The sequence below is a fragment of the Dryobates pubescens genome, chromosome 40 (genome assembly GCF_014839835.1).
Source record: "Dryobates pubescens isolate bDryPub1 chromosome 40, bDryPub1.pri, whole genome shotgun sequence".
Taxonomy (NCBI): Eukaryota; Metazoa; Chordata; class Aves; order Piciformes; family Picidae; genus Dryobates; species Dryobates pubescens.
Window position 1 is genome coordinate 233,191 of NC_071651.1, and position 13,572 is coordinate 246,762.

At 69.3% G+C, this 13,572-nt stretch overlaps 3 protein-coding genes across 3 annotated transcripts; 1 reads left to right on the forward strand and 2 right to left on the reverse strand.

The window, feature by feature from the left end:
* Nucleotides 1-80: 80 nt before the first annotated feature.
* Nucleotides 81-4,138, forward strand: PRPH (peripherin). Its single transcript, XM_054177486.1, has 9 exons — nt 81-548; nt 1,250-1,310; nt 1,573-1,668; nt 1,749-1,907; nt 2,415-2,540; nt 2,871-3,091; nt 3,445-3,494; nt 3,677-3,741; nt 3,828-4,138. Exons 1-9 carry the CDS (start codon nt 184-186, stop codon nt 3,873-3,875), a joined length of 1,191 nt encoding a protein of 396 aa, XP_054033461.1. The 5' UTR covers nt 81-183; the 3' UTR covers nt 3,876-4,138.
* A 1,667-nt stretch (nt 4,139-5,805) lies between these two features.
* C1QL4 (complement C1q like 4) lies at nt 5,806-8,148 on the reverse strand. The gene is made up of 2 exons (XM_054177447.1): nt 7,493-8,148; nt 5,806-5,985 (listed from the first exon to the last, which is right to left on the reverse strand). Exons 1-2 carry the CDS (start codon nt 8,012-8,014, stop codon nt 5,806-5,808), a joined length of 702 nt encoding a protein of 233 aa, XP_054033422.1. The 5' UTR covers nt 8,015-8,148.
* LOC128899098 (tetra-peptide repeat homeobox protein 1-like) lies at nt 8,056-10,263 on the reverse strand. Its single transcript, XM_054177328.1, has 4 exons — nt 10,183-10,263; nt 9,470-9,555; nt 8,616-9,106; nt 8,056-8,219 (listed from the first exon to the last, which is right to left on the reverse strand). Exons 1-4 carry the CDS (start codon nt 10,261-10,263, stop codon nt 8,056-8,058), a joined length of 822 nt encoding a protein of 273 aa, XP_054033303.1.
* Nucleotides 10,264-13,572: the final 3,309 nt, after the last annotated feature.

The window sequence follows — 13,572 nt, forward strand, 5'->3', positions numbered from 1 at the left end:
GGGGTCCCAGGCCACTCCCACTCCCCCTCTTCTCGAAGGGACACCCGCAGCCCTCGTCCCCCCCTCACGGGTCCGGGAGACCCCCTCCCCTCACTCCCGCAACCCTGGATGCCCCCGGTGGGGCGGAGTCGCCGCCCGCTATAAACAGCCGGTACCGGCAGCCGCCGCCCTCCCGGTCCCACCATGAGCCGCGGCGGCCGCGGGTCCCCGCAGCACCGCACCCTCGGGGCTCCCCCGCCCGTCCCCGCGGCCCCGGACCAGGTGGCGGCGGCGGTGGCGGCGCGGAGCGCGGAACGGGAGGAGCTGGCGACGCTGAACGATCGTTTCGCCGCTTTCTTGGAGCGGGTCCGGGCTCTAGAGCGGCAGAACGGGGCCCTCCGAGCCGCTCTGGGCCGAGCCGCCGCCGCTACCGCGCCCGGTGCTACCGGGCTGGTGCGGGGGGAGCTGCGGGGGCTGCGGGAGCGGCTGCAGCGCCTCGGTCGGGACCGGGACCGGCTCCAGGCAGAGCGGGACGGGCTGGCCGCCGACCTGACAGCTCTGCGGCGGCGGTGCGTGGCCGGCAGCACCGGGGGATGCACCGGGATGGGGACGGGAGGATGCGCCGGGGCGTGGAATGCATCGCGATGGGGACCGGGCGATGCATCGGGATGAGGGACGGAGGGATGCACCAGGACGAAGCACGCACCGGGAATGACACCGGGGGATGTGCCGGGATGAGGGATGTGCGGGAAGAGGCCGGGGGCGCGTCCAGCGGAGGCTGGAGAGAGCACCGGGGGGCGCCGGGAGTGGCAGGGCGCTGAGGCAGTGGGGGCCCAGGATGGGCCCCGGGAGGGAATTGGCAGGGTAGGGCCCCAGGGGTGGACCGGGACAAGCACTGCTGGGGAGGGGTGAACTGCCCCCGGGAGGAGCACGTCCCGGTGAGGGGCCCTGGGAGGCTGCAGTGGAGCCTTGGCCCTGCCCCGGGTCAGTGTGACAGAGCCCTGGGGGGAGGGGGTCCCTCAGCATCTGGGGGGCGCCTTGCAGGAGGGGCTGGTCCTGGCCTGACTGCAGGGACAGGGACCCCCCAGGGCTGCCCCTGCCCGGGGCTGCAGTGTGGCTCAGGCTTGGGGGGGTTCCCCTTCCTCCTCCGTCCCCTTGTGGTGGTTGTAAGGCTGCAACCGTGGCAGGAGGACTCCAGGCAGCAGGGGGCGTAACTCTGGGGGGTGGGGGGCTGTACACTGTACCCCCTCTCCCCACTGCTCCTCCCCAGGCTGGAGGATGAGACACAGAAGCGAGAGGATGCTGAGAAGAACTTGGTGCTGTTCCGCAAGGTGGGGGGCTCGGGGGGGGCCCCCGGGGGTGTTCCCACATGCAGTGCCCATTTCCCTGGCCCCCTCCTGTGCCCACTAGTGTTGCCCCCACCCTGCTCAAGGTCCCTGCCCTGGCTGCCCACGGGTGAAGGAAGGTCCCAGCGATGCCCTCTGCGTGCACCGGGCACTGCCCATCCTGCCCCGCCCCCAGGAGAGGGGGTCCCGGGTTGGGGTCCTATCCCCTCCGTGCCACCCCAGCGCCCATCCCAGCCTCTCCCCGCAGGACGTGGACGATGCCACCCTGTCCCGCCTGGAGCTGGAGCGCAAGGTGGAGCTGCTGATGGACGAGATCGGCTTCCTCAAGAAGCTGCACGAGGAGGTGGGGAGGCCGGAGCGGGGCCCGGGGCGGGGGGCTTGGGGGCGGGTGCCGGAGGCTGTCACATCCCCTGCGGCCGGCAGGAGCTGCGGGACCTGGAGGTGCGCGGCCCGGGCGCGGCGGCGGGGCCGGCGGAGGTGTGCAAGGCCGAGCTGACGGCGGCGCTGCGGGAGATCCGCTCCCAGTACGAGAGCATCGCCGTCAAGAACCTGCAGGAAGCAGAGGACTGGTACAAATCCAAGGTACCCCTGGACCCCACCCTGCCACCCCTCTGGAGCACCCCCAGTGCGCCCCTGCCCCACCCCCCCCGCAGCCGTCCCTGTGTCCCTTACCCTCGTTTCACCCTGCGGTGCCTTGGCATGGCTGCTGCCCAGCTCGCCGCACGCACGGGCAGGGGGCAGGAGGTGGCACACGCCTGGAGCCCCCTCAGCTCCTGCCCTCTCCCCTTTGGTGCCACCTTGGGTTGAGCTGGGGGAGGGGAACGCACCCAACACCCTCCCTGCCAGGGCAGTGCCCCCTGCCCGGGCTGCCCCTGTGGCGAGTGGGTGAGGCACAGGCTGAGCACAGGCTGTGTGGGGTGGGATGGGGACTGTGCCCCTCCGCTGCCCCTGCCCTGGCTGGCATGTGTGATGGGGGTGGGGCGTCTCCAGCTGTCCCTTGGCGTAGAGGAGACCCTGTAAACCCCCACCCCAATCTCCTCAAGGCTTCAGGGCACTCCTGACCCTCCCCTTCCCCTCTGGTCTCTGCAGTTCGCTGACCTCTCGGATGCAGCAAACCGCAACCACGAGGCGCTGAGGTTGGCCAAGCAGGAGATGAATGAGTCGAGGAGGCAGATCCAGAGCCTGACCTGCGAGGTGGATGGGCTGAAGAGCATGGTGAGAGCTGGGAAGGGGAGCAGGAGCGAGCTGGGAAGGGGAACAGGAGTCAGGAGGAGAAGAAATGGCCTGAAATTGCACCAGGAGAGGTTCAGGTTGGGCCTCGAGGAGCACTTTCTGTCCTGCAAGAGTGGCCAGGGGCTGGCACAGGCTGCCCAGGGAGGGGCTGGGGTCCCCATGCCTGGAAGGGTTCAAGAACCCTGTGGCCATGGCACCTGGGGCCGGGGTTTGGGTGGCCACGGTGGTGCTGGGTTGCTGTTGGATGCTCCTGGAGAGCTCAACCCCAACCCAATTCTCTGATGCCCCTTTCTCCAACCCTCCCACCCCAAGAACGAGGCCCTGCAGAGGCAGATGAGGGAGATGGAGGACGAGTTTGGGGAGGAGATTGGGAGCTACCAGGACGTGGTGGGGAGGCTGGAGCAGGAGATCCAGCAGCTGAAGGAGGAGATGTCAAGGCACCTGCGGGAGTACCAGGATCTGCTCAACGTCAAGATGGCTTTGGACATCGAGATCGCCACCTACCGCAAGCTGCTGGAGGGAGAGGAGGGACGGTGAGGGGGAGCTGGGGTGGGCTGCCAGACGTCCCTCTCGCTGCCAGGGTGCAGAATGTTTTGTCCTTGTCCCCACTCCCCCCCGGGCCATCGCTGTTGTTACTGGGGAGCAGCTCTGGGCAGAGCAAAACTTCCCGCGGGAGCTTCTCGAAGCCAAGATAAGGACAAGGCCAGGGGCAGGCGTGGGGGGGCTGCTGCTGGCTTCTCTGTCCCCCCCTTGCTCTCTCCCCTCCAGCCTGGCAGCCCACGGGCACAGCCTGGCACAGCGTGACTGTGATAAGGCTCAGACAGGTGTGGAAGGGTCAGGGCCAGTCCCAGCCTCCCCCCTCACCTCTCTCTCCCCCCCCCCCCAGGATCACCATCCCCTCGCACCCTGCTACCTCCTTCAGCATGAGAAGCTCAGGTGAGGGGGAGGCTGGGGGTCCCTGACTGTGTCCAAGGGTCCTTCCTCCACCTCTTGGAGCACAGCTCCCACGGGGAGGGGGGTGCAGGGGGTTTCCTCTGCCTCTGCCTGGGGTGGGCTCGCACCCACCTGCACCCCAAGGGTGGGGGTCAGGGGGTGCTGACAGCCTCTTGGTGCCCCAGAGCCTGCAGAGAGCCCAGCACGGAGGATGGTGCTGATCAAAACCATTGAGACCCGGGATGGGCAGGTGAGGGTGGGGGCTGCTCCTCCCTGGGGGGCTGGGGGGGGGCTGACCCCACCATGGGGCTGACCCCCTGTATATTCCCCCCACAGCAAGAGGTGACTGAGTCGTACAAGGAGAGAGCAGAGCCAGGGAAGTGACAGCAGAGCAGGAGGAGGAAGGTGCTATGCTGGACCTGACTGTGCCCGGTGTGGGACGGGGAGCAGAGTGTGGGGGTCCCCCCCATCCCCATCCCTGTCCTTGCTGCTGCATATCCCAGTGCCTTGTGTGTGTCCCTAATTTACTGCTCTTTATCTCTGATTTATCTTCCTCCCTCCCCGAGCCTCGCTTGTACTGAAGTGTTAGCAAATGTTGCTCCAGTCTGGGGGCTTCGGGGGCCTGGCTGCAGGGGTCCCAGCTCCCCTCCCCCGACCATTGCTGGCTCCCGTGGGTCCCAGGCACTGTCCCCTCCCCCTGCCCTGCTTTGGCCTCGTTTCACCCAGCCCTGGGCAGTGAGCTGGGGGTGGGAAGGGGTGCAGGGTCCTACCGCTGGGGGCTTTGGTGTCCATCCCCCCCCAACACCCCCACCCTGCTTGAGCGGCAAATAAAGGCTGCAGAGAGGCTGGGGTTGAGTCACTCCTGGCTGCGGGGGGAGCTGGAGGGCAGGAAACCAGCTTGGGTGGGGGGCTGCAGCGGCAGAGCCTCAGGGGGGCCAGGCCCATGGGACCGATCCAGACCCAGCGGAGCGGATTGCGGCGTGCCGCGGGACCGCTGCTATCCCAGAGTTTCCCACACGAGGGCGCCCTCCCCATCCGCTCGCTCCCTCCGGTCAGCCGCTCCCCTCCGCCGCGCTGATAGGCTGACCCCCAGCCAACGGGCTGGGCCTTGAGCCAATCGCAGAAGGACACTTGCGCCGCTGCGGCCGCTGATTGGTCGGTTCTGGGCGGCCGTGCGCCACGGCGGCGTTTCTGAACCGGCGGCCGGGGCCGGTCCCGGCGCTGATGGCGGAACCGGGACCCGGCTCGGGCCTCGGTGTCGCCATTTCGCTTCTCACCCCTCCCGGCGCCCCCGCGTCCAGGGGCCGGGCGGGGTTGGAGGTGGTCCGCACGGCCGGGGAGAGCGGGAGCGGCACCGGGAGCGGGACCCCTCCTCACCGGCCACGCTCGGTCCGAAGGTACCGGAGGCGGGGCCCAGGCCCGAGGAACGCGCCGTGTCCCGCGGGGTGCGGACACGGAGCTGCGGAAGGGACGGCGGCATGAGAGCTGAGCTGAAGCCCCTCGCGGGTTGCTCGCCCGGTCCCCAGGGTTACCCCTGCCCTATGCAAGCCCACCCGCCGCCACCCCCGGGGACAACCGGGACCCTGACCCGCCGGGGGACGGGACGGAGAGACGCCATGAACACTGCACAGGGAGTAAGCGGCTGATGCTGCACCGTGGGGAGGGTCTCCGGGGGCCTATGGGCTCGGGGTAGGGGGTGAGCACCACCCCCCCCACACCCCGCCAGCCCCTCCCGTGGGTCCGCCGGCTGCCCGCCCCAGTCCCAGCCGGTGGAACCGGCGTCACCTGGCGACGGCCACACGGGGGCAGCACCGACCCGCAGCCACCGCGCTGGGGACCCCGGGGACCCCTGTGTCCCGCGGCTCCGCTCCCCCCGCACAGCCCCGGGACCTCCCAACACTCCTGGGGCAGGCGGGGTCCCCTCCGGGGGTCCCCTCCGTGGGTCCCCTCCGTGGGTCACCCCCGTGGGTCACCCGCCACCGGCAGGTGAAGGCAGCGGCTGCACACCCAAACCCCGCGTGTTTATTGGGGGGGGACGGACACATGGAGCCCGAGGGTGGGACGGGAGCTGGGGGTGCCCCGGGGGTGGGGACAGCACCGGGGACACCGCAATGCCTCTGGCGGGCGCTGGCATGCGGGGCGGGGGGCACCGATGGGGATGTTCATATGAGTGTGGGGGTGCAAGACGCGGGGGGAGGTCTTCGCGGGGGTCTCTTTGTGCCCAGCGCTCTCACAGGGAATGGTCCCATCGGTGGGAGCCGGGAGAGCTCTCCCGGGCCTCTGCAGCCCCCTCCCCACGCTCGGGGGGGGGATGTCAGTCGGGGTAGATGATGAAGCCGGAGAAGGTGCTGTACTTGTTGGTGTTGCCACCGTGGACTTTGCCGCCGTCCAGCTTGACGAAGACCTCGTCCCCCACGTCGAGGTGCAGGATGACGCTGTTGCTGGCGTAGTCGTAGTTCTGATCCGCGTCCTGGGCGATGGCGCTGGCCCGCACCTGGGGGGCCACAGCCGTCAAGGATCCCCGCCCCGTCCCCCCGGGCTTCCCAACACATCGCATCCTCCACGCAGGGCTGGCAGTGATGGGGGTGGGGGGGGGGGGTGCTGAGCTGCTCTGGACCCCCCCACCCCGTCCCCCTCTCAATTCTGCTCAACCCCCTCCGTCCGTCCCCGCTCAAGGTCACGCCGGCAGTGTGCGGCAGCGCTGGGGCGATGGGACCGCTGGGTGCGGGTCCCCCCCTCCGCCGCCCTCCGGCCAGCAGCGGTGACAGGAGGGGACAGGGACAGACCCTTCGCTCACCCTGGGGTCCCCCAGGACAGGGCCACCCCCACACGCACTCCCACCGGCTATGAGAGCTCGGCGATGGGACCGCTGGGTGCGGGTCCCCACCCCCCGCTTTTCCCCTGGCCTCTTGTCACTGGCCAGCAGCGGTGCCTGGAGGGGATGGGGACAGAGCCCTCCTGCACCCCGAAGTACCCCAGGCTAGGACCATCCTCCCCCCAGGCTGTCGGGGCTGGGTCTCACTGGCCCTGCTCGGTCCCAAGGACCTGCTGGTGACCGGATCAGGGAGTCCCGGTGCCGGGACCTCGGTGCCCTCCCCTGCCCCATGCCCCTTCTCTGCCCCCGGAGCCGGGGGATGCTCCGAGGCGGCGGACGGGGGGGCAGGGTGTGGCGAAGCCGTTATTGATCGTTCTGGATCGATCCTCGTTTCTCCCGTGATAAATGGGAGGCGGCCGAGGCGAGGCCGGGCTGTGCCTCGGCGGACAAAGGGACCGGCCGGGGAGGGGCACAGCCTGGCCCTGCTTCCCCCACCGGTGCTGGTGGCTGTCCCAACCCGGGGGGGCATAGCCGGTTGTCCCCCGTGATGGCAGATGCTCCAGCCAGCCCCGTTCCCCACCGGATCCAAGCCCGGGGTTCCCAGGGGAGTATGTCCCCACTGTCCCTGCGGCAGGAGCGCCGGGAGGAGGGGGTTTGGTGTCCCCAAGGCAGGGGTGATGGCAGGCGGTGGGGATGGGGGCGAGGTAGCACCTCCAGGTCCCCCCCACCATGGCCCCAGAGGGGGAATGGGGTGGAAGGGGATGGGGATGGGAAGGGTGGGGATGAGGAATTGGGGAGATGGGATGGAGAGAGAGAAATGGGGAGAAAAGGATGGGAATTGGGGTGGGAGAGCAGGAATGTGGGAAGTGGAGTGGAGGGGAATCGAGGATGGGGGATTGAGGATCAGGAATTGGGGGGGGGGGGACCAGGGTAGGGGAGCTGAGGCTAAGGGAAAGCAGAATGGGAAAACCGGGATGGGAGGAAACCAAATGGGAACAGCAAGGTAGGGGAAGTGGAATGGGGGAGCTGGGATGGGGGGAGCAGGGATGGAGGGGAAACTGGGATGGGGAAGCAGGGCTGGGGACCGGCTGGGGAGAGAGGGTCGAGAGGCGCCGCGGACAGTGTGAGGAGCGGCCGCGGGGGGTGCCGGCGCCGCGGGTCCCGGCGCCGCGGGTCCCGGCCGTACCTGTCCGTTCTTCATGAGGTCTGCCCACATGCTGGTGCCGTCGCCGCCGCGCATGAGGACGTGGTAGGTGAAGAAGTAGATGCCAGGCAGGGGGCAGGTGAACTTCCCACTCGAGGGCTCGTAGTAGTTGCCCACGTTGGTGACCACGTCGTCGAAGCGCAGAACCTCGTAGCCCTCGTGGGGCTTCCGCAGCCCCGCGTAGAAGGCGATTTTGGGACTGTAGAAGGAGGGGATGTAACCCCCAGGACCCGGCCCTGGTGGTCCTGGTGGCCCGGGCCGGCCCGGTTCACCCGGTGGCCCCCTCGGTCCGGGGGGGCCGGGAGGTCCCCTCACACCGGCGCGGCCTTTGCGGCCGGGCTCTCCCTTGGCACCGGGCAGGAAGGGCTGCGGGGAGGCGGGGGGCAGCTCCGGGCCGGGGTAGGGGTCGCAGACCATGCGGCAGCTGCCCAGCATCTCGTAGTGCGCGGCCGCCTTGGAGCTGTGCACCAGCAGCGGGATGGCCACCAGCAGCACCAGCACCATGGCCACGCCGATGGCCGCGCCGGCCACCCGCTTCCTGCGGCTCAACCGGGAGGCCGCCAGCGCCAGCAGGTCCTCCTCGGCCTTGGCAGCGATGGTGGCACCGGCGGGGCGGACGGCACCCGGCCGCCCGCTGAGCCGGATGCTCCGGTGGGGACCGGGATGGGGTGGGACGGGGATGAGGGTAGGGATGGAGCTGACAGCGGGGCTGGGAGTGGGGACAGGGATAGGGACGGGGATGGAGCTGGCAGTGGGGACAGGGATGGGGACAGGGATGGAACTGACAGTGGCGACAGGGATGGAGCTGGCAGGGAGAATGGGGACAGGGATGGAGCTGACAGTGGGGACAGGGATGAGGATGAGGATGAAGATGTGAATAAGGATGAAGCTGGCAGGTGGGCTGGGAGTGGGAACAGGAATGGGGACAGGGATGGAGCCAGCAGCTGGGATGGGAGTGGAGACCAGAGCAGGGATGGGGACAGAGATGGAGGTGGCAGTAGGTGCAGGGATGGGGACAGGAACAGGGTTAGGGATGAGGATGGAGCTGGCAGCAGGGCTGGGAATGGGAACGGGAGAAGGGATGGGGACAGGGACAAGGATGAGCCGGCGGTGGGGAAGGGAGTGAGGACAGGAGGAGGGACAGCGATGGTGACAGGGACACGACTGAAGATGGGGATTGGGATGGAGCTGGCAGCAGGGCTGGGAACAGGAGCAAGGATGGGGACAGAGATGAGGATGGGGACAAGAATAGGAATGAGGATGGGGACAGGGATGGTCAAAGCAGAGGGGCTGGGGGCAGGGATGGGGACAGCAGCAGAGCTGAAGCCGAAGATGGGACCGGGAGTGGGGCCGGAGCTACGAATGGAGCCGGGACTTGCTCTGGCGAAGGGGACGAGTCTGGCGCCACCGATGGAACCGGGAACGGAGCCGGGACCCGAGACAGCGACAGAGCCGGGAGTGGAGCCGGGGAAGGGGCTGAGATCGGAGCCGAGAACGGAGTCGAGAGCGGAGCTCCTGCAGCAGCCGGAACCGGAGCCGGTGTTGGAATCGGGGCTGGAGCCGATGATGCAACCAGGACCGGAGCCGGTGCTGGAGCTGGTGATGTAACCGGAGCCGAGATGGAACCGGGACAGAGGCGGGAAGGAGCTGGGGATGGAGCCGGGATGGAGCCGCCGCGACGCGCGGGGCAACTTCTCATCAAGTTGCCCGAGACCGGCACCCCCGGGACGGGTGCCCCCTCCCCCGGGACCGGCCCCGCCGCTGCCCCTCTCTTCCCGGTGCGCACCGGCTGGGTCGCGCAACGCTGCCCGGGGCCGTTCTCCCGAAGCATCCCCCCCGCCTCCCGTGCCCGCCAACCACACGCCCCCATCTCGGGGGGTCCGGGGGGCGCAGGTCCCCCTGCCCGCGGCGTAGCCCCCCCCCCCGCCCTCCCCGGTGCCCGCCGGTGCCCGCCGGTACCTGTCGCCCGCGGCGCCGGGAGCCACGTGCCGGGTCCGCCGCCGCCCGCCCCGCGCCGCGCCCGCAGCCCCGCTCCGCCCGCCCCGCTCGACGGCACCGGGCACGGCGGGGGCGGGCGGGGGAGGGACGGGAGAGAGGGGGGTGCCCGGGGTGGGGTGAGGGGTACAGGGAGATAGGTGGGGGGGGGTCGGTGCAAGGTGGGGTGCAAGGGAAGGGCGTGGGGGGGTGCACAGATCAAGGGGGGGGGCTGGGCATGGGGTTCCTGTACAGGGTGCGGGGGGGGGGAATGTGCAGGAACCTGGGGGTGCAGGGCTGTGGGGGTGCAGGGGGAGCGTGGGATGAGGGTGCTGGGGTTGGGGGGGGGTGCTGTAGGGGGCTGTGACGGGGGGGGGTATCACCCAAAGGGTGCCAGCCCTTGTGTAGCAAGGGGGCTGCAGGTGCAGGGGGGACAGGGCCCCCCCCCCTTCCTCTGTAGACACAGCCCCGCGGGGCTCAGCCCCATGCAGGGGCCAGGTGGGCTCGGGGAGACCCTCCCCAGGACCCCTGCCAAGTGTGTGGCTGCTGCTGGGGAGCCCCAGGCTTGGGGGGGAGGCTGGGGGGGGGGTGTCCAGACTCTGCCAGGGTTCAGGGCTCCTTCCCAATCCCAGGGCTGGGCACAGAGCACCATCCTGGGGCGTGGGGGGGGGTCTCGGGGTCCCCTCCTCCGCTGCTACCGAGGTGCCCACGAGGCTGGGGCCGCTGGAAGGTTGCGGCTGCGGCCCCGGCGCCCCCAGCGCGGGCCCGGGGGGGCTCATTTGCGGTTGATCTTTTCCGATCTTGCCTGAATTTGCTCCGTTATGCAAAGCGAAGCCTCGGCCTCTGCTCTCCCGGGGAAGAGGCGGGGGGAAGGGGGAGGAAGAGCTGCTTCCCACTCCCCACATCCCCTCCTGCTTCACTCCATCCCCTCCAGCTCCCCTCCATCCCTCCCCACTCGCCCCCATCTCTTCCAGCTCCCCTGTCCATTCTTCCTTCCCCTCATCCCCTCCTGCTCTCCCCATCCCCTCCTGCTCCTCTCCATCATCCCCTGCTCTCCCTCATTCCTTCCTGCCCCTCTCCATCCCCTCCTGCTCTCCTCATCCCCTTCTGCCCCCCTCCATCCCCTCCTTCCCCCCTCCCTCACTCCCTGCTCCCCTCCCTCACTCCCTGCTCCCCTCCCTCACTCCCTGCTCCCCCCTACCCCCTCCTGCTCCCCCCTACCCCCTCCTGCTCCCCCCTTTCTCCTCCTGCTCCCCAGCAATTCCAGAGGCATCAGGGGAAGAAGGGAAATCCAGGCCAGAGCCTCTGGTTGCCTTCACCTTGGTGTTGCCCCCAGCCTGGGACCAGCCTGGTGCCTCTGTGGGGGTGTGGGATGAGTTCTTCCCCCCGGGGCGGGGAGGGGGCTCTGCACACACGTGTGGGTGTGCACACGCGTGTCCTTGCGGCGTCAGGAGCTGGCCCTCAGGGCTCGGGGGGGGGGAGGAGGGGTGGGCATGGGGGGGCTGTGCATGTGTGTGTGTGCTTCGGGCAGGTGCACATGCTAAGAGCATTTGTACATGCTAGGTGCACGTGTGTGCGCCCCGGGCACATGTGTACATGCTAGGTGCATGTGTGCACGCCCTGGGCACATGTGTACATGCTAGGTGCATGTGTGTGCGCCCTGGGCACATGTGTACATGCTAGGTGCATGTGTGTGCGCCCCGGGCACATGTGTACATGCTAGGTGCATGTGTGTTTGCTCTGTGCATGCTGTGCATGCTGACAGCATGCGTGTGCCTGCTCTGCACAGGCAGTGTGTGTGCTCTGGGCATGTCTGCACGCTAAGTGCATGTGTGTGTGCCCTGTGCATGTGTGTGTGCCCTGTGCCCATGTGTGTGTGTGCCCTGTGCCCATGTGTGTGTGTGCCCTGTGCCCATGTGTGTGCCCTGTGCCTCTGTGTGTGTGTGCCCATGTGTGTGCCCTGTGCCCGTGTGTGTGTGCCCTCTTCACGTGTGTGCCCTCTGCCTGTGTCCTGTGTTCCCTGTGCCCATGTGTTTGTGCCCTGTGACCACATGTGTGTGCCCTCTCCATGTGTGTGCCCTCTGCCTGTGCCCTGTGCCCATGTGTGTGCCTTCTGCACGTGTGTGTGTGCCCTGTGTCCACGTGTGTGTGCCCTCTGCCCATGTGTGTGTGCCCTCTCCACGTGTGTGCCCTCTGCCTGTGCCCTGTGTGCCCTGTGTGCGCTCCGTGCCCGTGCCACACGCGTGTGCGCACACGCGTTGGGGGTGCAGCCGTTGCCAAGCTCCCGCCGTGCCCGTGTGTGTGCGTGTGCCCCCCGCGCCCCCTCCTCCCCGGCTGGGTTGTCCGTTCCGTGTTGGCAGCTCCGGCAGCTCCGGCTCGATCCCGGGAGCCTCCTGCTGGATTTATGTCTCCGTCGGCGGAGGATCGATGGGTCCCGAACCGCCCGGGCTGGGCACAAATCACGGCGGCTGCGGCGTCTTCCCGCCCCCGGTTGGGGACGGTGCCAGGCGCTCGGTGCCACCATGGCTGTCGCCCGCGCCGCTCCCCGCCGTGGGGGGGGGACACGGGAGTCCCGCCGCCCGCCACCGGCTCCTGGCTGAGCCTAATGAGCAGCAACAGCCAATTAATTAGGCGAGCTGCGAGGGGAAGCCCGAGCGCTAATTAGCGGGGAGCAAGGAGCGGGTGGCCGGTGGCAGGGCCCTGGCCGTGGGGACAGTAGATGGCATCGGGGGGGGGGGTGAGGGGGGCAGGGTGTCTCGGGTGACCCCAGAGGGAGACAAGGCAGTGACAGAGAGAAAGGTCAAGGCTGAGTGGCCTTGGGGACATGGGGAGGGGCGGGGGGAAGCGGGGGGGGGGGGAGGTGTCAGGGCCTCATCCTGCTCTCTGCTGCCAGGCTGGTGCCAGCGACCGCGGCGGTGACATCCCCGGTGCCACGCGCTGTGCCCATCCCGGCTGACCCCCGAGCCCGGGCTGGTGCCATCGGGCACCCCACTGGGGACCGAGACGAGGCCGTGGCCATGGAGCCGGCGGCCGCAGAGCCGGGGGCCGGGAGCTGAGCCGCGGTGCCAGCCGCGGGGGTTGGCTGTGGCTGCGGTGCTGCGGTGCCAGGGCGCAGGGCATGAATAAATGCATAAGGGCCATGTCCCTGCGTCCCCTGCCTGCAGCCAGCGGGGCTGGCACGTGGAGGGGGCTCAGTGCCACCGCCCGGCGATGCCACATCCACCCTCCGCATCCACCCCCCCCCCCGCCTGCCGCCGCCCCCCACCCCCGAGGTCCCATCGGACGGAGGAGGGACAGCGGCACAGGGACCCGCGGGGAGGTCACATCCGGCGTGGGCATGGCCACGGTGCTGGAGGCCTTGAGTGCCGCTCAGTGCTGGGGCTTGGGGCCTGGCACCCACGGCATGGCACCCGGGGGCTGCTTCATTGCCCACGGTGCCCGGGGCACGGCACCCACTGCTGTGGTAAATTGGGAGGGGTCTCAGCGGCATCCCCCCACTGCCGTGATGAACTGGGGGGGGGGCTCAGCTGCATCCCCCCACTGCCGTGATAAATTGGGGGGGGTCTCAGCTGCACCCCCCCCACACTGCCGTGATAAATTGGGGGGGGGGGGGGGTTCGGCTGCACCCCCCTGCCGTGATGAACTGGGGCCGGGGGGGGCTGTCTCGGTTTTGGGGTGGGGGTGAAAGTCCTGGGGAAGGGGCGGGTGGGGGATCCCGGAGGTGGGGTGGGGGGCGTGGGGGTGTGGATGTTGCCTCCCCTCCCTCTGCCTTCCCCCCCGGCCCCCCCGGCGCTGTCGGTCACGGCGCTGGCTGCAGCCGCCGGGATGGATCCTCTGGACAGGAGGATTTATTAGGGATGCGGGGAGCTGTCAGCCGCAGAAATCCCGGGATCAGCCCGGGGGGGGGAAGCCAAGGCTCGGGGAGGGGTCCCATTTATCCCCCCCCCGCCCACGCTCCTCACTCCCCCAACACCCCCTGACCCTCCCCCCGCCCCAACCACCTCCCTGCCACCTCCTCCCCCCGGGTCCCTCCATCCCTCCCCCCGGAGGTGCCGGTAAACCGGGGGGGGGGGTCTCCCCTACCTCCC